Genomic DNA, 27,903 nt, shown 5'->3' with positions numbered 1-27,903 from the left:
AAAATAACTGTCCAAAAGCATTTTTCCAGATTATTACACATTTCCAGAATAACACCCTCTAAAATTCAAAAATGCTACTATAAAAAGATGTCTATACCATATGGCTTTATGAAATAACTTCTGAATTTTTTATTTTTATTTAAAAAGTTTCTCTGGTCTTAAATATACTGTCAGCAAAATTTTCTCTCTTCACTTAAAAGTGTATATTCTCTGAAGATGGGACATACATAACTTTTTGAACAAAGAATAAATTTTACAAATTCATACGTACACACACCATTTCAAGAGGAAGTTATTCCAAAGGAGGTGACATTATTTTCTCTTCTTTCTAAAACTTCTGAGTTATCGATGAGATCTTTTTTTTAGATTGATTTGTGAATGTTTAGTTTGCATGTATGTCTGGGCACTGTGTGCATGTTTGGTGTCCTGGAAGGTCAGAAGAGAGCATGATGTCTCCTGGAACAGGAGTTATGGCTGGTTGTGAGCCAACTCCCCGATGAGGTCTTTTAGTGTGCTTATTTGCCACCCATATGTATGCCTTTGGTGAAATGGTTTTTTTTTTTGGGGGGGGTTATTTTTTTGAGACAGGATTCTTCTGTGTAGCCCTGGCTGTCCTGAAACTCACAAAGATCCCCCTGCCTCTGCCCTTCTGAGTGCTGGGATTAAAGGCGTGTACCATCCCCCCACCCCCGGTCCAAGAGTCTAAAAATACTGTGTGTGCCAGTCAGTCCCCTTGGGACGTCCATGTTCTGCGAAGTTCTTTTCTAACTGTTTGCTTTGGAAGAGCAAATGTTTTCAACTCCCCGTGAAGTGTTACTTTCTGATATTTCTCTTTCATAGTTGGCGTCTACTAAAATCTCAGCCCCTGCCAGGCAGTGGTGGTGCACGCCTTTAATCCCAGCACTCGGGAGGCAGAGCCAGGCAGATCTTTGTGAGTTCGAGGCCAGCCTGGACTACCAAGTGAGTTCCAGGAAAGGCGCAAAGCTACACAGAGAAATCCTGTCTCAAAAAACAAAAACAGCAACAACAACAACAATCTCCACCCTTCTCCCTCTCTACAGACTGTATGTCTTTCTCTTTTGTTTAGTCTGTCCTTTTTCAGTGGATCCTTCTATACTGTGTGGATATAGCTAAGGTCTAGTTTTCTTACGCACCCGTTTAGCTGTTTAAAAGACAATCCCATTGAACTCTCCTGGACCTTTCTGTCGAGACTCTGTCCGCCACGCTTGTGGGGCTGTTTTTCCTGCTTGCCTTTTCCCTTGATTTGTGTCTGCCCTTGAGTGTCTGACTTATGCGGGCCTAAACGCACCGCCTTCTTTATTGTCCACTGAATTCATTGATGGCTTCAGCCCACTGCTGAGCCGTCTGGTGGAGTTTTATTCTTAACCCTGGGCTTTTCTGTTCTGAACTCTTAAGCAGGGCCCTTTAAAGCGTGTCTTTCAATTGATGGCCATTATTTGTGGAGACTTCATTAGCCTAGTTTCCTTTTGTTCTTTGCCTATAATTTAAGCTAATTGATATAAAAGTCTATTTTTTCATGTTTTATATATATATATATATATATATATATATATATATATATATGATTTTTTCCTTTTATTGAAAAATCATATATTTTTTTTTAATATATATTTTATTTTATTTTATTGACAATTTTTTCTCACTTAGTATGTCCTGGTTATGGTTTCCCCTCCCTCTTGTCCTCCCAGTTCTTTCCCATCTCTCCTCCTGTCTGGATCCACTCCCTTTCTGTCTCATTAGAAAACAAACAGGCTTCGAAGGGTTAATAATAAAATAAAACAGAATAAGATAAACCAAAAGCTATCAAATCGGAATGGGACAAGACAAGCATGGGAAAGAGCCAAAGGGATGTTCTTCAGTCTGCTGCCTGAGCGCCTTCATAGACAGTTTCCTCAGGTCTCCATTCCCCGTGGATCACCAGACTTTCCTCTTTGTTTGCGTGCCTCGATTTTTCGAATTTAAAACTGCACACTTCACATACATAAGAGGCAGCTCTTGATATCAGGTTCTCCGCCTGCCTGGGAGTTTGCGTCTGCTGCCGCCTGTGTGATGATGAGTGGTCGCTCATTTAGTGTGTTTTCTAAACTCTCTTTGTGGAGTCTGGTTTTGGTCACATGTGGCTGTGAAGCATCTGTTCCCATAGCTTAGTGCCCAGCGAGTGTGTTGACAAGATTCACCCACCAAGACGCTGCCAATAAGAAAAGGAGGAAAGGCCAGGCAGGGATGAGAGAGAGAGGGGTGGCGGTAGAGAGAGAGGGAGAGAGGGAGAGAGGGAGAGAGAGAGAGAGGGAGAGGGAGAGAGGGAGGAAAGAGAAAAAAGCTCTCAGTGGTCCTAGACTGGCGCTGTGCTGGGAGTCCTCTTTAACGCTTACCCAGGCTCTTTATGTCCAACCTTTGCTTCCACTTCCTGCTTGTACAGATGTTGATGCTTGCCAGATGTGAAAGCTGAGGGTCTTCTGGGGCCTTCCCGAGCATGTGGTCTACCTGTGGGCCTGCACACAGTAGACACCCTGGTTCAGTAAGTAACCCCCTCCTGGGAGCCTGTGTTCTGGACTCCTCATCAATTCCCCGAAACCCTGTAGCACCCCCATTCAGGCTCTGCTTTCGTCAGCCTGTCAGGGGAGCCGGGTTTGGGTCAGACCGCTCCAGGGTCCTGCTTGTCAGACTCACACCCTGGACAGGGCAGAGCAGGACTGCGTGAGATTTCGTCACACTTCTCCACACAGCCTGTAGTGTAAAACTTGGAAATGATTTCTAGCACTCTCCACTGGACACTTCTAGGGCAGCTAAATCCTGAGGCAGAGAGAGACTGCTATCTGTGGATCGTTTTGCTGAGGGCATGGAATTCATGTTTCTGTTATCTGTCTGTTGTGTGGTGCTGGGGATTGAACCCAGGACCTGGTGCATGCTGGGCATGTGACCGACCACCCAGCTACACCGTCAGCCTGAAAGTCATTTGGAAGCTGCATAGTATTGAATCAAAGTTCTTGTAAGAAATGTCAGCTGGCCCAATTGATTAGTCTTGACACTTCGGAATTTCTAAGGACTCCCTCTTTTCCCAAAGATAAGTTTATATTCCAAATGTTTCCCTTTAAGGAGGTCTGTTCCTAAGAAATGCTAAATCTTTTTATTTTGAATATTTATTCTCTTGCTCACAAAACTTAATTGTAATTCTTTAACCTGAATTGAAACTTTAATAGAATTCAGTAGAGGTAACAGAAAGAGGCCGAGCTCTTCTGTGTGTCCCATTACGGGCTTTGCATATACCGGTTCAGAAGTCTGTACTGTTCCATGTGATGGGGTCTAATTATCTCTCACAGCCATGCAGGGTAGGAGGTGTTGTCCCAACTTCACTGTGGAGCATCTGACCTATAGGTCAGATAAATGGCTGGACGTGACATTGCTCTGCAGAGTCACAACCGAAGGTAAAATCAAGGTGTGTGGGGTTTTGTTGGTGTCTTTGCTCTAACGCTTGTAGTCTGTTAGCAATACTGTTTTTATTTCACGGGGGAGTTGATAAATGCATGGTGAGACAAAAGATGACCCGAGGCTCTGAGAGGTTCCTCTTTAGAGCAGTGTTTAACACTTTGACATACCCATGCCTGGTGGAGTCACGGGCACCTCCCCAAATCTCTGCTGTTTGAAATCAGGCATCACTGTTTTGTTCTGCTTAATGTCCGTTAGGTTTAAGACTTTTCCCATCTTGAGTTTTTAGTTTATATTTTCTGTGTTTGTTGCCGTGGCCATTCTGTCTTATTTTAGAAATTAGTCCTTTTATTGACATTAACGCCAAACTACTGAAGATGTAGTCACAGGTTGAGACACAGACTGAAATACCTGAATGAATTGGTTACACAGTTGTGTATATGACATGTGCCATCTTCCTGAGTCCCCCTTCAGATTTAGAGAGAGAAAAAGTAAAGTGTTTTCTTTCTGTTCTTTTCAGCTTTCAGAAGAGTTCTTAGATAAATGGCTGTCTTACCCAGAGACCCAGCACGTGCCCCTGAGCCAGCACATGCTTGGCTTTTGCCTCGAAGTCTGTCACACGCATGGTCCTGGGTAGCACGTTTGAAGATGAACAGGAAGTCATCCACTTCCAAAAGATGCATGGCACAGTGAGTCAAGGGCAACATTTAAAATGATTCTTTTATCAGGCTGCATTGACTTTACCTCTCAAGAAGATGTGTGTGTGTGTGTGTGTGTGTGTGTGTGTGTGTGTGTGATGTTTGTATGGCTGTTTGTACACATATGCCCATGTATGTAATGACCCAAGATTAGTACTTGGTGTCTTCCTTTTCTCTGTCCCATCTTATTTTTGAGATATTTTGATATCGCTCCCTGAGCCCTGAGCTCAGCGATCAGCTACGGTGACTGGTCAGGGATCTTCAGGGAGCTTCAGGGATCTCATCATCATGATACCTTCAGCATGGGGTTGTAGGCATGTGTCACCATGCCTGGTGTTTTAGTAGATCCAGAACTCTAGTTCCCATGCTTGCATAGCGGGCATCTTACCAACTGAGCCGTCTGCCCCGCTGTGTGCCCATCAAGGAGACGTAAGCGTCTTTGTTTGGACCTAAAAAGAACAGAGGAAGGTGAGATGTCTGGTCTTTTTTGTATTGGGTGAAGGACTATTTTCTTTTTAGGTGAACACATTTTGAAATGTAAAAAAGTGTATGATTAAATAAAAAAAAATCTAGTATTTAATCAGTATGTTATAGAAGTACTATTGAATTCTAGAACAAAGAGAAAAGCTACATTTAATCGACTAGATTTTGCCCTGCAGAGAAAGAAGTTCACAATCAGTGGCACATGGAGACGCTGGTGAGCTGAACATGATGAGCAGCAGGGCCAATACAGTCTGACTGAGGAACTCAGGCTTTCCTACACTCATGTGGAGTTCTGAGTTGGTTAACTTATTTTTTGAAATCATATTTAGGTCATGAATTCTACCACTTCTCATATTTGAGCAATTATTCCTTAAATTATTTAAGTCCATAAATAGTTTTTTCTTTTCTTTTTTCTTTTTTTTTTTTTTTTTGGTTTTCCTAGACAGGTTTTCTCTGTGTAGCCCTGGCTGTCCTGGATCTCGCTCTGTAGACCAGGCTGGCCTCGAACTCACAGATATCTGCCTGCCTCTGCCTCCTGAGTGCTGGGATTAAAGGTGTGTGCCACCATGCCCAGTTTAATAGTTAAAGCAATGTGTTCTAAACAAAAATCACCAAGAACTGGAGGTTACTACCCTGTCACTATTTAATATTGCATGTGTGTGTGTATGTGTGTGCAGGTGTGTGGGGAGGCCAGAGGACCACTTCAGATGTCATCCTTAGGATTGTCACTCACCTCCTTTGAGATGAGGTCTTTTCATTCTTCTGGAGCTTACCAGTCTGCCCAGCAAGGGATCCCCCTGTGTCTACATCGCCTGCTGCGATTACGATCGAACATCCCCAAGTCCACTGTCTTAGTCAGGGTCACTATCGCTGCGATGAAACACTGTGACCGAAAGCAATGGGGAGGAAAGGGATTATTAGGCCACTTCCACATCACTGTCCATCGCTGAGGGAAGTCAGGACAGGAACTCAATCAGGGCAGGAACCTGGAGGCAGGAGCTGACGCAGAGGATATAGAGGAGCACTGCTCGCTGGCTTGTTCCTTATGACTTGTTCACACTGCTTTCTTTTTTCTTTTTCTTCTCTTTCTTTCTTTTTTTTTTTTTTTTTTTTTTTTGAGACAGGGTTTCTCTGTGTAGCTTTGCACCTGTCCTGGAACTCGCTTTGTAGACCAGGCTGGCCTTGAACTCACAGAGATCCGCCTACCTCTGCCTCCCAAGTGCTGGGATCAAAGGCGTGTGCCTCCACTGCCCGGCCACACTGCTTTCTTATAGAACCCAGGACACCTACCCAGGGACAGCATCATCATGATGGGCTGGGCCCTCCCACATTGATCACGACTAATAATAAAATGCCCTACAGCTGGGTCTTATGGAGGAATTTCCTCAGTCGAGGTTCCCTCCTCTCTGATGACTCTATCTTGTGTCAAGTTGACATAAAACTAGCCAGTCCACCCACTTAAAAATATTTATTTTATTTACTTGTTGTTTTAGTTATTTGTACCATTAGTGTTTGCACGTTTGTGGAGCCTAGAAGAGGGTGTTGGAGTTACAAGAATTTTGCTTGCTACGCAGGTGCTGGGTTCCAGACTCTGGTCCTCGTGATTCTGTGGCGAGCACTTGTAACCACTGGGCCTTTTCTCCTGTCCTCCACTTTTTTATGTGGGTGCTAGGAATCAGGCTCAGCTCCTCATATTTATAAGGCAAGTGGTTTATTAACTGAGCCATCTCCACTTTTACATCCAAACACTCTTGTAGTTGTTTTTTTTTTTTTTTTTAACTCTTTACTCTTTGGGGGCCTGCCACCCAACTCTTAAATAAGTACACGGGGACTTATTCTTTCTTATGAATGCCTGGCCTTAGCTTGGCTTGTTTCTTGCCAGCTTTTCTTAAATTATTCCATCTACCTTTTGCCTCAGGGCTTTTACCTTTCTCTATTTCTGTGTATCTTTTCTTTCCTTTTTATTCTGTGTCTACTGTGTGGCTGTGTGACTGTGTGGCTGTGTGGCTGTGTGGCTGTGTGGCTGTGTGGCTGTGTGGCTGGCTGGCCGGCTGGCCCCCGGCATCCTCCTCTCCTTCTCCTTATCTGGCTCCCCCTCTTCTCTTTTTCTTCTCCTATTTATTCTCTCTGCCTGCCAGCCCCACCTATCCCTCTCCTGCCTTGCTATTGGCTGTTCAGCTCTTTATTAGACCAATCAGGTGTTTTAGACAGGCAAAGTAACACAGCTTCACAGAGTTAAATGAATGCAACATAAAAGAATGCAAGACATCTTTGCATCATTAAACAAATGTTCCACAACACAAACAAATGTAACACATCTTCAACTAGTATTCCACAGTACACTCTGAAATGTATACATTAATAACTTTTGTGGGTTTTTGTTCTTTGAGACAGGGTCTCTCTGTGTAGTCCTGGCTGTTGTGGAACTCTGTATGTGACCTAGGCTGGCCTCGAAGTCAGAATTCTCCTCTGCCTCCTGAGTGCTGGGATTACAGGCGTGCGCCACCATTCTTGGCTTGCTTGACTTGCAATAATTTTAAGATGAGTGTTAGAAACACTTGATTATACTCTATTATTTTTTAAATATCTACCCATTCACTAGTGTGTCTTTTTTCTTTTTTTTTTCCCCAGAGGTTTTGAATTGTTACTAAGTTAAAGATTTGTTTGTCGGGGCTGGAGAGATGGTTCAGTGGTTAAGAGCACTGGCTGTTCTTCCAGAGGTCCTGAGTTCAATTCCCAGCAACCACATGGTGGCTCCCAACCATCTCTAAAGGGCAGACAAAGCACCTTGTAAATAAATAAATAAAGGCAGAGTGAAGGGTCCTAGAAAGAGCAGACATGTTGCTTAATATAAGAGTGTATAATTTAAAAAAAAAAAAAGGATTTGTTTGTCTAGTGACCCAGTTTTGAAAGACTAGGAGCTATTTTTCTGCTTATTGTCTTCAAACCTTAGACTAAATGTTAACATTTCCTTGGTTTCATCCATGTTTATCAATATCTTAAGTAAAATAAAAAATGTTAATTACCGCCGGGCAGTGGTGGTGCACGCCTTTAATCCCAGCACTCAGGAGGCAGAGCCAGGCGGATCTCTGTGAGTTCGAGGCCAGCCTGGGCTACCAAGTGAGCTCCAGGAAAGGCGCAAAGCTACACAGAGAAACCCTGTCTCAAAAAACCAAAATAAAAATAAAATAAAATAAAATAAAATGTTAATTACCTATGATTTATTTAATCCCCTCATGTCTGAGGGGATTGCATAAATATAATAAAAAATCTGAGGCAGGCAGTGGTGGTGGTGCATGCCTTTAATCCCAGCACTCGGGAGGGAAAAGGAGGCAGATCACTGTGAGTTCGTGGCCAGACTGCTCTACAGAGCGAGTTTCAGGACAACCAGGTCTACACGGAGAAACACTCTCAAAAACAAAACAAAGCAAAAAGAAAGGAAGGAAGGAAGGAGAGAAAGGAAGGAAAGAAGGAAGGAAGAAAAGAAAGAAAAGAAACTTTTCTTATGCCAGCTGAAATTAGTTTGAAAGTGCTTTGATTAAAATCATTAAAAATATATCTGAGCCCTGTTCTCAGGAGCTGTGGATCACATGATCAGACACCCTGACAAGGATCTGCTGTCAAGGAAGGTCCTCAGTATTCAACAGTTTGGTCCCTCAGCATCATGTGGGAGATCTGTACACTATGTAGTACTCACATGGTTTTCTGTTTTTAGGTTTGGTCTGAGATTGGAAAAGGCTTTCTGGATGGGTCACTTGATAAAAATACCACTCGGAAGAAACAGTATCAGGATGGTAAGTTTAGCCACTCTCAACGAACCAGTTTTGGGTAGTGCATGGCAGGCAAGGTACCCGCTGCTGGTCCAGATCCCGGCTCGCACCCTCAGATTTTAATAAGGTTTCAAAGACACATGCCAGGATTTTAGTAGTTTGATCTTTGAATAGTGAGATTATTGGTCATTTATATTTTTCTCTATGCTTTTTCCTTCTACATTTCATTCAGTGATCGTTTTTCTTCAATGAAAGAGCAGTAAGTAGAAGCTGACACTCACTGTACAGTGAGCACTCAGTCCGTGATTGTAGAAAGCATAAGGGGACACCAGAAAGTTTACTATTATGAATAATACACACTATTGGTGAAATTATTAAGGCCACTCCACGTAGTTAAAAGGGAGATTTATTTTGTGGGGTAACTTACAAGTGAAGGGATAGGTTACAGGGTCTGGGAAAGGTGTGGCACAGTCCAGCGGTGTTCTCTGGAGAACTCTGCTCGGTCTACCTCCAGCATCCAGGGTCCAGGAACCAAGAGAGCCATAGCATCCGGATCTCGGGTCTTCAGGGTCCTCTCTCAGCCCCGTCTTATAGGCGTGACCATTACCGAAGCCTCAATGGGGGTTGGAACTTCCAGATCAAAGCTGGAATGGCTACCCACTACATGGGTGGAATTCTTTTAAAACAAGAAAATATTTGTGTAGTTTTTTAAACTTTATTTTATTTGATGTGTATGAGTGTTTTAGGTACATTTCTGTATCATTTGAATGACTGGTCCCCATAGAGGCCAGAGGAGGGTGTCACATCCTCTGCAACTGTAATTACAGACAGTTATGAACCTCCATGTCTGTGCGGGGAATCAAACTCGGGTCCTCTGGGAGAGCAGCTGGTGCTCTTACCCACTGAGCCACCTCTAGCCCACGTGGAGACTTTTACGTGTGTGTATGTGATGCTGAGGATGCTGGGCACATGGTCTGCCACCGAGCTGTATCTCTAACCCTTATTATTGGCGTACTGTTCTATAAATAGAAAACCAAAACCAAACTAAATGTCTAGTATTCCAGGAACTGCTAAGGAAATAATGTCAAAATGATTATTCTACAGACGTCTGTGAAAATGTATCAAAATTTTAGAATTCTCTAACATTTAAAAAAAATTTTATATGAATGAGCTTGCTTTTTTGTTTTTGTTTTTTGTTTCTTTGGGTTTTTTTGTTTTTTGTGTGTGTGTGTGTGTGTGTGTGTGTGTGTGTGTGTGTGTGTTGTTTCTTTATCTTGTAGGGCTGGGGATGGCTCCGTTGGTCATCACTGGCTGCTCTAGCCCAAGGACTTGAGTTCAGATTCCCAGCACCTGTACAGAATCTCGGTGGGTGGCACACACCTGTAGCTCCAGCACTTGAGGGGACATCAGAGGAAGGGACAGGTGGATCCAAGGGCTTGCTGGTCAGCCAGCCTAGCTGAAATGCCAACCTCTAGGTCCAGTGAAAGACCTTATCTCAAAAAATAAGGTGCCAAGCCATCAAAATGGATCGGTGGGCAGACCTGACCGCGCACATGCCCCTGTAGACTAGAGCTCGATGTCTGATTCCGTCCTCTGTCACTCTTGACCTTAAGTTTTGAGACAAGTCTCTAGCTAAACTTAGAGCTCACTGACTAGGAAAGACTAGCTGGCCAGCAAGCCCCAAGGTCTGTTTCTCTCTTTTTCTTCCTTACGTGAGGGATGGGGGTATAAATCTAGGTCCTCACGCTTGGGCAGCAGACACTTCACTGAGCCGTCCCACGCTCACGCCAGCAATGTGTTAATAGGTTTACTCTGATCCTGCTTCAGTTTCTTTTCTTGGAACCAGGCAGGGTAATTAGAACACAGATCCTGCACAGTCGTACACTTATGGTGTGGTCCCAGCTACTTGGTATGCTGAGGCAGGAGGATCATCCATTTGGATCCAGGAGTTAGAAACCCACCTCCCTAAAGAGGAAAACAAGACTTCGTGAGAGCAACCGATTATTTTCCATATGTAATGGTATTCTTCATAGGCTTCTCTTAGGTATTTAATTACGACCTGCTGTGTGCTGGTTCTTCCTCTGTGCACAGGCCACAAAGCATCATGTGCTCATACTGACTGTTTTAGGGATGCTCCTGACACACCCAGCATGGTTTTTTAAAAGCCAATTTGATACACTTCCAGTGAGAGTACTCATGGCCATTCTCCTCATTTGATGGATGCATTTAGATTAATTCCCCTTTGTAAAAACTACATTTCAGAAATGGTCACGATAATTCCCAAGCTTCTTTACACCAGTTTTGTGTTGTTTTGTTTTAATATCGAAGCCTGGTTTTTACCCCCAGACACTTAGATTCAATTGCTATGAGGTGTGACTTGTATTTTACTATCTTTAGAAACGCCTCCCCGGTGATTGCAGTGTGGGAATTACTTCTGCACACTACCAGAAAACCCTCCATTCCATCCTCAACGTGGGGTCAGTTTTTCAAGTCATCACTACTTGGTCAGGATTTATACTGTCCTGTTGTTCAGTTCTGAGAGATGCTAATGCATAAGAAGACTCCCTGTGCCTCATTCTAGCTGGAAGAAATTAGAAATGATCTAAATTAGTAAATTTATAGAGTGTGAAAATGGCTGTGGTTGAAAGTGGGAAGGAGGCAGGAGAGTGTGGGGTGGGCGGAGAGGCTACAGTTTTAATTATTGTGACGGGGGCATCAGCTGAGATTGTTTATCAACATCAATGAGATGGAGAAACCAGCCCTGCAGACCATTGGGTAACCTGGATGTCCGAGGGAAGTCTGGCAGAGAGACTGTGACTCGGAGTCTTAGAGGTCCAACTGTTCCCAGCGTATTTGAAGCTAGTATGGCTACCGTGATGCACATTATAAGGTGAGAGATGGAGATCTGGAGGTCAGGAAGACTGGACAGCATTTGTATGGCTTAGAGCTATGTATACGTGTATGTTTATGTATACATATATGTATATGTAAGCATATGTCTAGGTTGCTTCTTTGAGATAGGAAGCCAGTAGATGGTTCTGAGCTGTTATGCTCTGAGTTATGTATTTTTTTAAGATCTTGGCTTCTACTGATAGATGAGAATGTCAGGTCGGAGGCAGAGGGAGTAATTCAGGCGCTCTTGCAATGAAGCAGACGAGAGACCAGGCTTGGACCAGGTGCTGGCCCGCAGGTAAGGAGGGGCAGAGACAAGAGAGCAACAGAAAATTCTGTGCTCTGAAGACAGAATCATCAACACTGACTAATGCGTTAAATATGGAGCGAGAGAGAAGGCGGCAGGCTGTTGGGCCAGAGTAACTAAAATAAGATTCTTAGTAAACACCATGGGGAAGCTTGGGAAGACACAGTTTTGGAACATGTAATATGCTTCAGGTACCTCATCAGTGGAGATGTCAAGGTTGCAGTTAAATTTATGAGTCTGGAGTTTGGAGGAAAGAGGTCCTGACTAGAAGTAAAATTTTGCAAGTATTTGTTACATAGTTTTAAAATCTCCAGACCAGAGTTCACCAAGGTAGCAAATATAGATTAAAAGGGAGGTCCAAAACAAGGCTCTTCCATAGTGAGTTCCAGGCCAGCCTGGGCCAAATAGTGAGACCCCATCTCCAAACAGACAAACCAAAAAAAAAAAGAAAGAAGAAAGAAGAAAAGAGAAATAAACAATAGCCCAGCGCTTAGACATTCCATTACTAAAACTTTAACTCTGAAAGGAGTTAAAAGATGAGATGGACAGCAGAGAGAGGAGGAGTGTGAGCTCCTGGACTGTCCTCCCGGGAGCCATGGGGGCCAGCACTTCCGGAGTGAGGTCTGATGTCGCCAGTGATAGAGCCGGTCAGCGAGGATGAGGGAGGAAGCAAATCTTGGGACAGTTTTAGTGGCCATCGGTTACCAGTTAGTTACTTGTGTCTTTTAGGTTTCAGAATTGACCTTTCTGATTATTTCCTGTCTGTTTCTCTTTCTCAGTGAGTGAGACTTGATTTGAGAGCAGCAGTGGACTCACAAGGCAGAATTGAGAAGGAAGGGTTAATATTAACAGAGAAACTCCAGTGTTTAGAGGCCTGTGTGGTGTTAAAACTGTTTTACACCGGGCGGTGGTGGCGCACGCCTTTAATCCCAGCACTCGGGAGGCAGAGCCAGGCGGGTCTCTGTGAGTTCGAGGCCAGCCTGGGCTACCAAGTGAGCTCCAGGAAAGGCGCAAAGCCACACAGAGAAACCCTGTCTCGAAAAAAAAAAAAAAAAAAAAAAAAAAAAACTGTTTTACATTTTCACCTGGGTGGTAACAATTTAAATGTTTCTTTAGACTCAGTTACTTCTTGAATTGCATGTAGGTATTTTATGAACTTTTTAGTATGTATCTGAAATATAACAAAGGAAGACAAAATGTGTATGAATTTAAATACAGATTTGCTTTTAAACTTATTGGTTACTGACTTCAAAGGTTTTGTTCCTCACATGGTAATATGAACACAGGGGTTTTTGTTTGTTTGTTTGTTTGTTTGTTTGTTTGAGACGGGGTATTTCTATGTAGCCCTGGCTGTCTTGGGACTTACTCTGTAGACCAGGCTGTCCTCAAACTCAGAGATCCGCCTGTCTCTGCCTCCCAAGTGCTGGGATTAAAGGTGTGCGCCACCACTGCCCAGCCTGAACAGAATTATTTTTAGGAAGTTTAATCTCCACAAATACTTATATACTTAATTAATTTCTTTCAAATTTTCTTCTTTAAGCCCTCATGCAGTTGGAATCTACTCTAAAGAAAATCATAAAGGAACGAAAAGGAAGAAACTTCAGTCAGCATATCTTCATCGACTCCTTAATCCAAGGGAACCTTAATGAGCAGCAGGTGATAAAAGTGTTAGGCGTTTATGAGAAGGTCACATATGCGTAGAGCGCAAAATTCAGTCCAAATGGCCTCCAAGAAGTTGTGTGTCTCTTTTGTCATGTCGTGAGTAGTCAACATCCCACTAGTTCACCCTCCGAAACGCTGTAGAGCATTTAAAATTAGGATAAGCAAACATCAAGCCCAAATGATCTATTAAATTAATAGAGGAGGAGTGTGTGTGAGCCTTGATGGACTCAGCCTTCCTGCCCACATGGCCCGGTTCAGTGCTTGTTTGTTACCATCATAATGCTGTGTTTATGGTGTTGCCGGGCAAGGGTCAGCAGTGACATCCTTGCCCACTTCATTATAGGAGTCCCGGCATGGCATATACAATCTCTCATAGGCAGAACGAAGTTTCTGGATGTGAGTTTGTGCAGAAATTGATCAGGTTCTGAGGACAGTAGCAGGCACTTCTTCCCCATGCCCAAGACAATATTGTTGCACCAGACCATGCCATGAAAATAGGACTGAAATGGTTTGCCTGTGGTGAGCCAGTAAGATTACTAAGAAATAAATGCTGCATCAAAAAGTCTGTGCAACCAGGAGTGGGGGCACACACCTTTAGTCCCAGCACTCAGGAGGCAGAGGCAGGCCAGTTTCTGAGTTCTAGGCCAGCCTGCATAGTGAGACCCTGTCTTGAAAAACAAAAGACAGTGCAAGGTAGGATCCACCCGTGACAGGTGGATAGGAGAGGGTAGGGGTTTGAGGAACCACAACGCTTGTATAGTCTGATTACCAAAGGATAAAAATAATTAAAAATGAGAAAAATGAAAGGTAAAATTAACACAAGTAAGAAAATGGGCAGTCCAGTCTTTAGAGATTGTTATTTGTTCTTTAACATGTAAATGTGTGAGCTGTGTGAGATTATATACACCGTGTGTGTGCAGGAACCCTCAGAGGCCAGAAGAGGGCGTTAGACCTCTGATACTAGAGTTACAGGTGTTGGGAGCCTCCCATTGTGCTTGCTGGAAACCAAACCTAAGTCCTCTGCAATAACAGTGAATGCTCTTAACTGCTCGGACACCTCTCCGGCCAGCTGCCTATTATTTAGATTGGTTCTCACATTACACGGATTTTGTCTTTGGTGAAGACCTAATAAAGATGTATTTCCCCCCACTTTTTCCTGAACCTAATTTTATACTCTAGATTATTTTAGTAGGATCTAGTAAAGACCACCTTATATTTCATACTTTCTAAATTTAGTTTTGTCTTGCAGATCCTAGAAGACAGTATGATATTTTCTCTGGCCGGTTGCATAATAACTGCAAAGTGTAAGTATGGGTTGATTTCTCTCTGAGATGATTACAGAATACGCACAGGTGAAGCTGTTCTAGAGGGAAGCACTGCAGGGGCCCTCTGTCGTGTCCCTTCCTCGCTATTGGATTCTGGTTTAAAAAGCTCGCTTCCCGTGGGTGCCTCCCCCACGCACGTGTGTTCAATTTCACCTTCGAAAATTGCCATAAATTTCACGGCACATTTTATGGATTGTGAATTCTGTTAGCGCCTTTCAAATGAACTGCCATCAACACCTTTCCTGGTGAGTGATGAGCTTTTCCATACCCTACACACACACACGCACGCACGCACGCACGCACGCACGCACGCACGCACGCACGCACACCCGTGCTAAGGGTTGAACCTGGTCCTTGTCCACACTGGACAGACAGTCCCCCACTGATTCACAGCCCCTCTGTTGCTGCATTTCATCAACTCCAAGCCGGTCTGCTGTTACTAAGGACTGGAAAAGGGTGCCAAGTCCGCAGTGATAATGATTTGAAAGAACTCTCTTCTTGGAATTGAAGATGATTTCTATTTAAAATCCTAAGATTGTGACCTTCATTGGTTTGTAGATTTATAGAGAACAGCTCATTGATACAGGGTTTATAAAAATGTTTATAAACATAAAAAGGTATAATATAAAATGCTTCCAGGAAGTATTCAGGTACCAGCTTAAAATGTGGAAAGTTTGTGTTCACGTGAAGGACTTGGTTTCCACTTTATTTCAAGGGGAAGTTTTTGGAATGCTGAGGCCTGTCAGTTTAAACTCCCCACACATTTCTCCTCTTTAACATCTAGATGTGTCCAGATGTTACAGACTAAATGAAATTTATGCAGATGTGTCAAAGATCTCAATTACTTAAAATGTATTATTTAATTTCTTCTCACATTTGTTTACCTGTTGTGTAGCATGGGCACATGTCATGGTGTGAGCATGCAGTCAGTGGAGTTCAGCTTCCCGTAGGTCCAGGAACTGGACTCAGGTCATTAGGCTTGCCAGCCAATAAATTTACCGCTGAACCATCTCATAACCCATCAATATTCTTATGCTTATTCGGTTTCTTGATTTTTTTTTTTTTTTTTTTTTTGAGACAGGGTTTCTCTGTGTAGCTCTGACTGTCCTGGAACTCGCTTTGTAGACCAGGCTGGCCTCGAACTCACAGAGATCTGCCTGCCTCTGCCTCCCGAGTGCTGGGATTAAAGGTGTGCACTGCCTGGATTTGCTTATTTGTTTTAAATCTATATTACATTAAAATGTATCTTTGATAAAGCTTTTTAAAAAATGAAATTAACCTGGGCATGGTGGCACATGTCTAAATTCCAGTATTGAGGAGGGTGAGTTGGGAGGGTCACAAGTTCCAGGCCAGCCAGGGCCATGTAGACCCAGTTTAAAAAACAGAAACAAAACAAAAGGGAGTTGATTATGCTGTGACAACCACAAAAATTGATCATGTGAAAGGTAGACTTAAAGTTAAATCATTTTCAGTTTTTAGGGAGAGTTTATAAAGAACATTACTATTTATTTCTTTGCATGTATTCTGTGACTTTAAAGAGATGTATTTATTAGTTTTAAGTGATAAGTCAAGCAGGACATATGGATGACTACTGTATGCAAATCCTTGTTAGTAGTATATAGATATATATTGTAAACTTGTACTGCATATTTTAATATATAATGTAAATTACATATGTTTACATATCATTTGTGAAACAGAAATGCTGTGGTTCACCCTAAAGCCATAGTGGGCCATGCTAAGTAAAGTGGTGGCGCTCACCTTTAGTCCCAGCACTCGGGAGGCAGAGGCAGGCGGCTCTCTGGGAGTTTGAGGCCAGCTTGGGTACAGAGCAAGTTCCAGGACAGCCAGGATGTGTAAGGAAAGTTAACAGTTGAATAATTGAGTTACAGGTGGCTATTGATTTTTAGAGGCAGACATTTTTTTTCTTCAAGACAGGGTTTCTCTGTGTAGTTTTGGTGCCTGTCCTGGATCTTGCTCTGTAGATCAGGCTGTTCTTGAACTCACAGAGATCCTCCTGCCTCCACCTCCCAAGTGCTGGGATTAAAGGCATGTGCCACCACTGCCTGGCCTTCAAGCATACATTTTTTAAAAGTTAACTTTGGGTTTTGTGAGTGTAGTTCAGTGTTAGAACATTTACCTTGCACACACAAGGCCTTGGTTTGACCCCCAGCACTGCGATAACAATATTATTATTATTATTATTATTATTATTATTTAATTTGAGTCAGTCCCCAGCCTAGGGAAAAAGGTCATTGATAAGACGAGGTAGATCGTGCTCTACACACAGCACAGAGCTCCTGGAATAGAGCAGGCAGCTCCGGAGGTACCTGTTGCTGAAGCGTATCTAGGGAGAGGTTTATTGAACAGTCAGGGAAAGTAGCTGCTTTGTTCCCTCTGCCTTTTGTCCCCTTTTACCCTGTGAAAATCATCCACAAACCAACTGAAACCAAAAGTGAGCCAGGAGCCAGTGTCTGCCAGAGTACTTGTTAGAAGTTCAGAGGAGGGCGGGGAGGGTGCCCTCGGGGGGCGAAGGTACGCACCTCCAACCTGACGACCTGAATTCAGACTCAGGAATCCACATGGCGGAAGGAGAGAACCGACTCCTACAGGTTCTGAGCCCCACAGACATGTCGACACACTTACATACACATGCACATATACATATATACACATATACATATGTACATATACACATACACATATATACATATATACATATACACATATACATATACACATACACATACGTATATGCACAGAAGATAAATATGATTAAAGTTTTTAAAATAGTGCAGGTGGTGGACCTTCCTTACCCCCAATTTGTAGAGTCAGAGTCTCTGGTTGTTAGGTTGTAGCACCAGTGAACTGTCAAATGATTTGGGGGAGCCAATCACCCGAGCAATAATTATTAAAGGTTTAATTCTACACACCTTTGTGTTCTGTTCAAAGAAACTCAAGTCCTGTGAAGAATTTTGTTTTAATTTTTGGTAACATTCTTGTACATCTACCAGGAAAAAAAATTCATGAACTAAGCCATTAGCCTTTTTTCTTATTTTATACCAGAAATTATGTAGTAGCTATTTTCATTGATCCCAATATGCTTTTTACATAGTGTGCACCTGGGCAATCTGCTTTCTGACGACTTCTGAAGAAGTTCAGAAGAAGCTGCATAAGGAGATAGACCAAGTTTTTGGGAAGGGTCCTATTACTTCCGAGAAAATTGAGCAGCTAAGGTAGGAATACAATGAGAGGAAAAAAATCATTAAACAGGCAATATCAGGTGGTTTATTTATAACATAAAGCTTATGCTAATATGTAGGAAAGATATAGATATCTTTCTTAAAACATTTACATAGATTTCAATTTTGATTTGTTTCTGTTTATTTAAAAAATTATTTAGATGGGCGTAGTGGTACAAACATTTAATCCCAGCACTCGAGAGGCAGAGGCAGGTGGATCTCTGTGAGTTCAAGGCCAGCCTGGTCTACATAGTGAGTTCCAGAACAGACAGAGCTACAATAAAGAGACCCTGTCTTGCAAAAACCAGAACAACAACAACAACCAAGTTCTATGTGTCTGTGTCTATAAGAGTGTGTGTGCACATCTGTGTGGGTGCCTGTGGAGACCAGAAGAGGGAGTTGGATCCCTTGGCGCTGGAGTTAGTTGTGAGCCACCTAACATGGGTACTGGGATCCAAACTGAGTCCTCGTGACTGAGCAGCAAGCACTCTTACTTGTTCATGACAGTCTCTGTTTCTGAGTTTTGAGGCAAAGTCTTTATTGTGTACGGGGCACAAACTTGTAATCCTCCTGCCTCAACCTCCTGGGTACTGTGATGACAATTACGTGTACCACACCCATTTACATACAGATTTTAACAGATTGAATTTAATCTCATGTCTAAAACCATAAAAGTAGTTCTGGGAGCTGGAGAGATGGCCCAGCAGTTAAGAGCACTGACTGTTCTTCTGGATGACCCAGGTTCAAATCCTGGAACCCACTTGGTGGTTCACAACCATCTGCAGTTCCAGTTCCCAGGGATCCAGTGCCCTCTCCTGGCCTCCATGAGCAGTACATGCTAATATGGTGTAACAGACACACATGCTAGCAAAACACCTAGGAATAGAGAATAATAATACTTTTAAAAACAAGACCACACAACTGTTGGGCCATATTTAAAAAAAATAGAGTAGGTTCTACAGAACCTTTTAATTAGCTTATATGTAGTACCTACCAATGATGTCAAGCATGTGGACAATCATACTTCATTTATAGGAATACCAAATAGTACAGGCACACGGAGAAATGCTATGGTAGGATTTTATAGTGTTAAGCATACATTCAGCCTCTGTATGACTCAAAAATTCCTGAGCATTCCTAGGTAGTTACTCAAGAGAAACGAAAGCAGGCCTACACAAAGACCTGTGTGCAAATGTTGGTAGCCGTATATTCAAAACACACAAGAGCCGGAAGCAGTCCAGGTGTCTACCAACTGGTAGATAAATTAGCAAATTTTGATACTGCCATACTGTGGGAGGCTACTAATTAATAGAAAAACAATGTCAATATATACAGTGAAAACACAAAGTGCAGAGGACTGCCTACCACATTGTTTGACTAATGTGAAATTCTGTAAAAGGCAGCATCAGCTGCTAGAAGGCCTTGCCGCTTACTTCTCTCAACCTGTTCTCCAGATTGCTGCCGGGGTCTCTGGTTGCATCCTCTAGTCACTTGGGCCACTGCAAAAGACAGACACCTACCTGGAAGCAATCTCAAACTGTTCCTCAGTCTGTAGGCATCAGAAGGCTTCAGTTCAGTCTTTTTTTTTTTTTACCCTGAGACAGGATTTCTCTGTGTAGCTTTGGAGCCTATCCTGGAACTTGCTCTGTAGACCAGGCTGGCCTCGAACTCACAGAGATCTGCCTGGCTCTGCCTCCCAGGTGCTGGGATTAGAGGTGTCTGTCACCACCGCCCGGCTCAGAGTTCAGTCTTAACACAAACATCCCAAAAAAAGAAAAAGAAAGTTTCCCAGGTCCCTGAAACTAGAGTTAGTCTGTTGTGAGTTACCGTGTAGGTGCGGGGACCCAAACCCGGGTCCTCTGAAAGAGCCACGAGTGTTCACAACCTCTGAACCATCTCTCCAGCTCAGTGGTGTGGCTTTTGACCTCCATTCTCCAATGTTTGTCATGTTTGTTGACTTCAACACATCTGTTTACAGATATTGCCGGCAAGTGCTATGTGAAACTGTTCGGACTGCCAAACTAACCCCGGTTTCTGCCCGGCTCCAAGATCTTGAAGGAAAAGTCGGCCCATTTGTTATTCCTAAGGAGGTGGGAAACGTTTGTTGTTTTTAACTTAGCTTGTCTTCAGCTACTTTGGTGTGTTTTTTTATTTGATTTCTTTTAATTGAAAGTATTTTTTCCATACGGTCTATTTTGATCAGTTTCCCTTCCCCCATCCCTTCCCCATCCTTTCAGCTCCCCGGCCTTCTTTCTCTCTTTAGAAAACAAACAGGAAAATAAAGAAACAAATCAGAATAAACAAAACATACAAACAAAAAAAAAAAACCAAAGAAGCAGCGTGAGAAACACATTCACAACACAAACACACAACAATAGAAACACAAAGTTGGAAACCATAATATACAAGCAAAAGGCCAGTAAGTTAAAGAAAAAAAAAAAAAAAAAAGCCAGAACAAAGTATTTTGAGAGGAAAGTCTCCAAAAGCGCCATTGAGTTCGTCTTGTGGTGGCTGTCTGCCGCTGGGCTGGGGTGTGTTCTTGTGTTCCTGAAGGTGTCCAGTCAGTGCTACACGTCACTGAGTCACAGCCAGACTCACGGCCAGTGGACCTTGAGAATTTCCTTTAGCTTTCCTCTCTTGTCTCCATGTCCCGCTGTCCTCCGTCTGTACGTCTGTGCGTTCTTGTGTGTGATTCTTGTGCTGTGTGTGCATGCGTATACACACATATGTGTACCAGGCATTTTCCTTTGGACCACCAACCAGCTCCCAAATCAAGATACGGAGACGTACCATCTCATGGCCAGTTTGGCATCTTCTTATTTTTGTATACATGGTTCACATGCTACCAGGCAGTGCTAACTTCAGATATTCATGTCTACCCAAGGACTCAAACACAAAAACACACACAAATTCATATCAACTGTCCAATAAAAAAAAAAAGATACGGAGTTGTATATTAGTTTTCGAATGCTCGGCCTTAGCTCAGCTCTTATTTTAATCTGTTTCTCTTTATCTACGTTTTGCCTTGGGGCTTCTTTTTTCCCCTTCTGTTTATCTTGTTTTCCTGCTGTCTCTACGGCTGGCTGACTTCTGTCCCTCTTTTTTTTTTCTTTCTCTTCTTCTCTCTTCTGCCTAGATTTCTCCTCCTATTTATTCTCTCTCTCTGCCAGCCCTGCCCACCCCTCTCCTGCCTAGTTATTAGCTGTCCAGCCCTTTATTAGACCAGTCAGGTGCCTTAGGCAGGCAAGGTGAAACAGCAACACATCTTTACATCGTTAAATAAATACAGCAGAAACAAATGTAACAAACTTTTACACAGTTCAAGTAATATTCCACCATAAACAAACATCACACACCTTTACACAGGCCAAGTAATATTCCACAGCATAAACGAATATAACACATCTTTACATACGTATGTATCTTAAAAACTCAAGTTAGGGGCTGGTAAGATTACTCAGCAGATAAAACACCTGATGTGCAAGCCTGGTGACCTCAGTTTGATCCCCAGAACCCACATAAAGGTGGAAGGAGAAAACTGACTCTGAAGAGTTGAACTCCGATTCCACACTTGCATGCCGTGACACACCTTAATCACACTCACACATAATACGCACAAGAAATAATAATAATTTTTTTAAACTGAGCCTTACTATGATATGTTATAATTAATATGTTGTTCTTCTTTTTTATTGAGTATATCATAACTGTTAATAAAACCGGCACTTGATGGAGATCCCATTCATTTAAAAAGCCATGTAGTGTTCCACTATATGTATCATATCAACTTATGTCCTGTAAATAAATCCATCCCTCTAATGAAGATTCAGATTGACATTCTCTTTTTATTTTTATAAATTATACAGTTGTATAGGTACTGAATAATACCTTAGAAATGGAGTTTTTAAAAGCTGGGCATGGTGTTGCATATCATTGTAATTCCAGTACTTGAGAGGCTGAGGCAGGAGGATTGCCATATGTTTGAAGCCATCCTGGAAGACAGAGTGTGTTGGAGGTCAGCCTGGGCTGCAGAGTGAGGAAATGGAGTGTCTGGATCAAAGGCCATGTGCTACCTTTAGGGATTGAAGTTAGCTCAGGTAGAGCCCTTGACCAACTCTGCACAAGGCCCTGGTTTTGGGCCTGAGCACCACCAAATGAATTATTTCATTAATAATAAGTGAATCTTGTGAAAGGCAATCTATACTTCACTAGTAATGATAGTACATGCTTTCTCAGGGCTAGGGATGTGGCCCCGTGATAGTGTACTGGCTTGTGTAGAGGTCAGTCCAAAGTGAGTTCCAGGACAGACAGGGCTGTTACACAGAGAATCCCTGTCTTGAAAAAAAAAAAAGAAGAAAGAAAAAAGACTGTGGGTATAGTTCAGTGGGCCCCAGAGTTCAATCCCTAAGCCTCCCCAAAAATAAAAAAATAAAACCTTCCCTCCAGTTTCTCACCACTTGGAATTATGAGTCTTCTGTGTGTCTTGTGCGTCACATTATCTCATTGACCCAATGCTTCTCTCTGATAATGAACGGCTTTTCACACATGTATCCTCAGTTTGCACTTCTCTTCTGACCCCTGCTCTTCTTCCCGGTGAGCTGTCTGCCTGTTCCTCGGCTGTCGGTTATGTGGGGATTTCTTCCTGTTTATAATCCCCTTCCACTGAGGCTCACCCTACGTCTCAGGTTTAAATCTTCACAGAGTCAAGTCTGGCTTTTCCTGCTCGGCATCCGGATACAGCGGCATGCTTAGGAGGCCTGATCTGTCGGAAGATCACCAAGAGAATGGCCGGTGGCGACTTGGTCACTTTACGTTCTCACAGTCTGTCGTAGAAGAGCCTTTGGGTGACCGGTGTTGAGTTTGTCACGCTCGACTAACTAGACTTTGTCTTTTAGACCCTCGTCCTTTACGCCCTCGGCGTGGTTCTTCAGGACCCCAGCACTTGGCCGTCCCCACACAAGTATGAAACAGTCTTATGTCTTTTTGATTGCTGTGTGTATGTGTACGCGTATTTGCATTCCTTTCCAGTGGTTCGAAGAGAAAACTCAGTCTGTGGTAACGATGTGACAGAGGACTGGGAAGCCACTCCAGACTTCTGTCTGCTCTTTGCCGCTTCTCCTTCATGGCCTCATTCCTCTATCTGCTCTCCTTTCTCCTCTCTTCCTCCTTTACTTATTTTCTATTTATATATAACATTATATGCATATATATGTATATATAAACAAATATATGAAATATGTAACATTAAAACATTCTTAATAAAATAGCAGGTCTTCAATTTTTATTCTAAGATTATTAGCTATTTAGCTAAATTTTATATTCCAAATTTTTTGTTTGTTTGTTTTTTCGAGTTTCTCTGTGAATTTTTGGTGCCTGTCCTGGATCTCGCTCTATAGACCAGGCTGGCCTCGAACTCACAGAGATCTGCCTGGCTCTGCCTCCTGAGTGCTGGGATTAAAGATGTGCACTGCCACCACCACCCAGCTCCAAATTGTCTTAATAACAAAATTAATGATGTGTTTCTGTAAAAATAAGTATGCCTATAATTATAGAAAACTAAAATTAGAAAAAAATTTTTTTTTTCTCAAGACAAGGTTTTTCTGTATAGCTCAGGCTATCTTAGAACTCACTCTGTAGACCAGGCTGGCCTTGAACTCAGAGATCCACCTGCCTCTGCCTCTCGAGTGCTGTGATTAAAGATGTGCACCACTATTGACAGCAAAGTTTGAAATTTTTTAATCTTAAAAAAAAAATCAATGTGAAAAATGCCAAGGTTTCGATAAACTCTAAGTGAGATAGGAAGGATCTAGCCGAGTGTGTTGCTCATGTGCAAGGCCTGGATTCCATGACAGTACCATAGGGGGAGACAGAGCAGGAACTGCATCGGAACTTTCGACGTTATTGCTATTTTCAGAACATTCAGAGAAACTGAAAATGTTAAGAGGAATAGGTGGAGGCACACATCTGTAATCCCATCACTTGGACATAACATGTCTTTCTCTGTCCGCCAGCCAGCTCCCAAATAAGGACATGGAGACTTCTTGTGAATTATGAAAACTTGGCCTTTAGCTTAGGCTTGTACCCAACCAGCTCTTATAACTTATTAATCTGCTTCTATTAATCTACACATTACCACGTGGCTTTTTTACCTTTTTTGCTGCACATCCTGCCTCCTCTGCCTCTGGCTGGTAACTCTGCCTTTCTTCCTCCCAGCATTCCTCTCTGCCCGGAAGTCCCGCCTATACCTCCTACCTACCTATTGCCTGTTCCACAGCAATGCACCTTCACACAGTGTACAAATATCCCACAACACTGGGGAGGTGGAGGCAGGAAAAGTGTGAGTTTGAGGATAACCTGGGCTACATATCAAGACTTTCTCACAAATATCTACCCCTACTCCCAAAGCGAATAGATGCTAAGTTGTGGAAGTCATTTTGAGCTATTAAATTTAGAAAATATAAAGGCTTGGAGATGGCTCAGTGGTTAGGAGTACTGACTACTCTTCCAGAGGTCCTGAGTTCAGTTCCCGGCAACCACATGGTGGTTCACAACCATCTGTAATGAGATCTGGCGCCCTCTTCTGGCCTGCAGGGATACAGACAGACAGCACACTGTATACATAGTAAATACAGCATACATAATAAATAAGCAAATCTTTTAAAAACAATTTAGAAGATATAGATATTAGTAGTATAACTGAGAGCTTCCTGAAGCTGGGCACTTCCGTATTCATAGGCGGGCCCGTCTCAGAAGGAAGGAAGGGAGAGAGACGGGATGAACACAGTGATCTTCAGACTCAGCTCTTTTGGCTTCAGCCTTGGTTCATTTCACCCAGGACCTGTGTTGCCACCCAAGGAACAAGCCCTGCTGGCTCAGCCCTTTGAGCAGAGTGGGGACAATTCCCGCCGCACAGGTGTGGGCAAGCTTAAAGGGATGCCTGGTAGAGTACCTAGCAGAGCACCTACTGTGTAGCTAATGTTTGATAAGTGTGCATGCGCAGCACTCAAGGCCAGGTGCTGTGCTAAACGTTGTTTTTAATTTGATTAAAATGTAAATACTTCATGTCCTCTCTCCCTCCGCTTCCTCCTACCCCTCCCATATCCTTGCTCCTCTTTAACCATTGTTGCTACCCCTGCATATAAATGAATCACTATATAAACACAGCCAGTTGAGTCTGCTCTGTGCTGTCTGCATGTGTGTGCTGCTAAGGCCACTGGATGTTGGTGGATCAGAGAGCTCATCCCTAGAGGACACTCCTCCTCCTCTCAGCAGTTGTCAGTTGCTTGTAGCCCCTCATCTAGGGGTAGGGCCCGGTGAGATCCCCCCGTCCCAGGAATGTCAACTGTTACTGGAACTGTTTGGGTCTTGCTGAGGCAACCATGTTGTTTCTTGGTTGCATCTTCCCCATCATAACTAGAAGGCGCCATCTCACAGCGGACTTCCTGGTCCTCTGGCATGAAACACTTCTCTTCCCTGATCCTACTTAATTCTCTCCACCGGCCCTGAGCGGAGTCTTCTACAGCTGGAGGAACTGGTCAGAGAGATCGCATTTACAGGACGGTGCAAACAGACAGGATGCCAGCTGTTGACCGCTGTCAGCTTTCGCTGTACACAACTGGGAACGACACGTGTAGACCCCTATGTAGGACCTTCTACAAGACAGATGAATGCAAAGGATATGCCTTTTGGCATGTTGTAAATCCTGGTGTGTGTGTGTGTGTGTGTGTGTGTGTGTGTGTGTGTGTGTGTGTGTGTGTGTGTGTTGGTTTTTCGAGACAGAGTTTCTCTATGTAGCTTTGGAGCCTGTCCTGGATCTCACTCTGTAGACCAGGCTGGCCTCGAACTCACAAAGATCCACCTGTCCTCTACCTCCTGAGTGTTGGGATTAAAGGTGTGCACTACCACCGCCCAGCAAATACTGACATCTTAATAATCTGTAACATTGCTCTTAAATGTGTTCATTAGAATCTAAACACTCCTGCCTCCTGGGTACATGGAAGGACAGGCGCTCTCCACCAAGTCCACCAGCAAGTGTTCATGTTCCTCTTCTCTAACACAGTATAGAGCTTTTAAAAACATCTGTGTTTGAAAAGAACTTCCATGTTCCCTTTTTAATGTGTCTACTTCTCTAACAGCATTTGACAGGGAAAGTCTAAAATAAAAGAGCCTTTCTTAGCCTCTTTCACTTATAGCAAATGTGAGTACAGTATAATTGGTAAATAGAATTTCAAGGCTTGGATGCCTAATTTTAATTGGAGAAACAATGTGACCTGCTACATTGCTGGATCTGAGGAATGTATTTTTTTTTAATCTACTGTTTAGAGGTAACATACTTAGAAACAGCAAGAGATTAAATGTCTGAGTGTTCAGTGGCTTGGAAGTATAATAAAGTATAATGTGACTGCAGTAGATTTAAATGGTTACAGCCTGTACATTTAGTGTTGATGTTGAGGTGTAAGTGGGACCGTTATGATGAACTCAGATTTTCCTTTTAGGTTTGATCCAGATCGCTTTGCTGACGAATCAGTGATGAAAGTGTTTTCTTCGCTTGGCTTTTCAGGCACGTGGGAATGCCCAGAACTGAGGTAAATGACAGACAGCAGTGGAAAAGGAGAGATGCCATGCTCACCTGCTCAGAATTAGATGATCTCTCTTAACGAGAGCGAGCAATCTGTGTAATTTTTAATGTTGGATTTTTAATCTTTAGTAACTTGTTGACTCTCTTCTGGACCAGGTTTGCTTATATGGTGACCACGGTGCTGGTGACCGTGCTGGTGAGGAGACTGCGCCTGCTTGCTGTGGAGGGACAACTTTTTGAGATGAAGTATGAACTGGTCACATCTTCAAGGGAAGAAGCATGGGTCACTGTCTCCAAAAGATACTAGACATTTAGACATTTTAAGTCTTTGTTAAGTAGATGAAGGGAAAAAGCCTATTTAGAATATGTGCTGGGTCCTTTTACAAACCTAGTATCATTTTGTAATGTAAACCCTATTAGTGCTTTGTGAAGTAAATTTGGATTTTTATATATCAAGATTTCTTAATGTGTGATATACATTTATACTCATTACAACAATATATTGACAATTTTAATAGGAAAGTTTCATTTTCTTTTAATTTGTATCATTTTCTAAGCCATTATTTTTAATCTTGATTTTCTTAGGTTGATCTCTCAAATGAATATATTATTAGTATTTTTTTTTTTTTATTTTCAAGACAGGGTTTCTTTGTGTAGTCTTGGCTGATCTCAGAATTCACTCTGTAGACCAGGCTGACCTCAACTCACAGAGATCCACCTGCCTCTGCCTCCCGAGTGCTGGCATTAAAGGTGTGCACCACCACCGCCCGGCTCAAATGAATAATCTTAGAATTCTTTTGTGTGCGTTGGAGAATCACATTTTCTGAATATTCATAAAGAGAAACAATGATAACCTCTTTTTACATTTCTAATAAATCACCTGTCACTCTATTTGGGGACTATTTTTGTTTCCTGAGTATTAATTAGCGTGTCTTAATCATTTTAATTAGGTTTTAGTAATTTCCTAGACATTGTCTAGCATCTGCCTTGCTCATAAGTGTCCCTCCCAAGGCTTGCACGTGGCTTAGCATTTCAAGCAGTTTAGCGTCATCCGGGAATCGCACGCTGCTTCTGAGTGTGCCTCAGAGCCCGCGCCCCTCCTCTGTGACAAGCTGAGGGAACGCTCGTTCCTTTTCGCTGGCAATCTCAAAGCATGATGTTCAACTCTCCTTCTCACGCAGAGATACGGAACTCCTAAGTTGGGCAGTAATTACGATTCCATAATGACACACAGCACTTCAGTAAGAAAGCTTTAAACACCCGCCAGAAACCACAACCAAAGCAAGGTCGGGGAAGACAACAGATGGCGGAAGAAATTTTAAGCCTTGGGGCTGGAGAGATGCCTCAGTGGTTAAGAGCCTTAGCTGCTCTTCCAAAAGACCTGGGTTCAATTCCCAGCACCCACGTGGCAGCTCACAACTGTCTTGTAGCTCCAGTTGCAGGGGATCTGGCATCCTCCCATGGACATACATGCAGGCAAAACACCAATGCACATAAAA

At 42.8% G+C, this 27,903-nt stretch overlaps 1 protein-coding gene across 1 annotated transcript in view; it reads left to right on the top strand.

Moving 5' to 3' along the window:
- Positions 1–26,926, top strand: part of LOC114682486 (cytochrome P450 20A1) — a 55,540-nt gene extending 28,614 nt beyond the window's left edge. Inside the window, 10 exon segments of the mRNA XM_028856367.2 lie at positions 3,968–4,054; positions 4,056–4,136; positions 8,344–8,422; positions 13,138–13,253; positions 14,509–14,563; positions 17,700–17,820; positions 19,805–19,916; positions 22,722–22,786; positions 26,322–26,411; positions 26,561–26,926. Of these exon segments, the coding sequence (XP_028712200.1) occupies positions 3,968–4,054; positions 4,056–4,136; positions 8,344–8,422; positions 13,138–13,253; positions 14,509–14,563; positions 17,700–17,820; positions 19,805–19,916; positions 22,722–22,786; positions 26,322–26,411; positions 26,561–26,711 (957 nt within the window). The 3' untranslated portion in view covers positions 26,712–26,926.
- The last annotated feature ends 977 nt before the right edge of the window (positions 26,927–27,903 follow it).

The sequence above is a fragment of the Peromyscus leucopus genome, chromosome 13, assembly GCF_004664715.2.
Source record: "Peromyscus leucopus breed LL Stock chromosome 13, UCI_PerLeu_2.1, whole genome shotgun sequence".
Lineage (NCBI taxonomy): Eukaryota > Metazoa > Chordata > Mammalia > Rodentia > Cricetidae > Peromyscus > Peromyscus leucopus.
The sequence above is the reverse complement of the archived record's forward strand: the minus strand, read 5'-3'. Positions and strand labels throughout refer to the sequence as shown.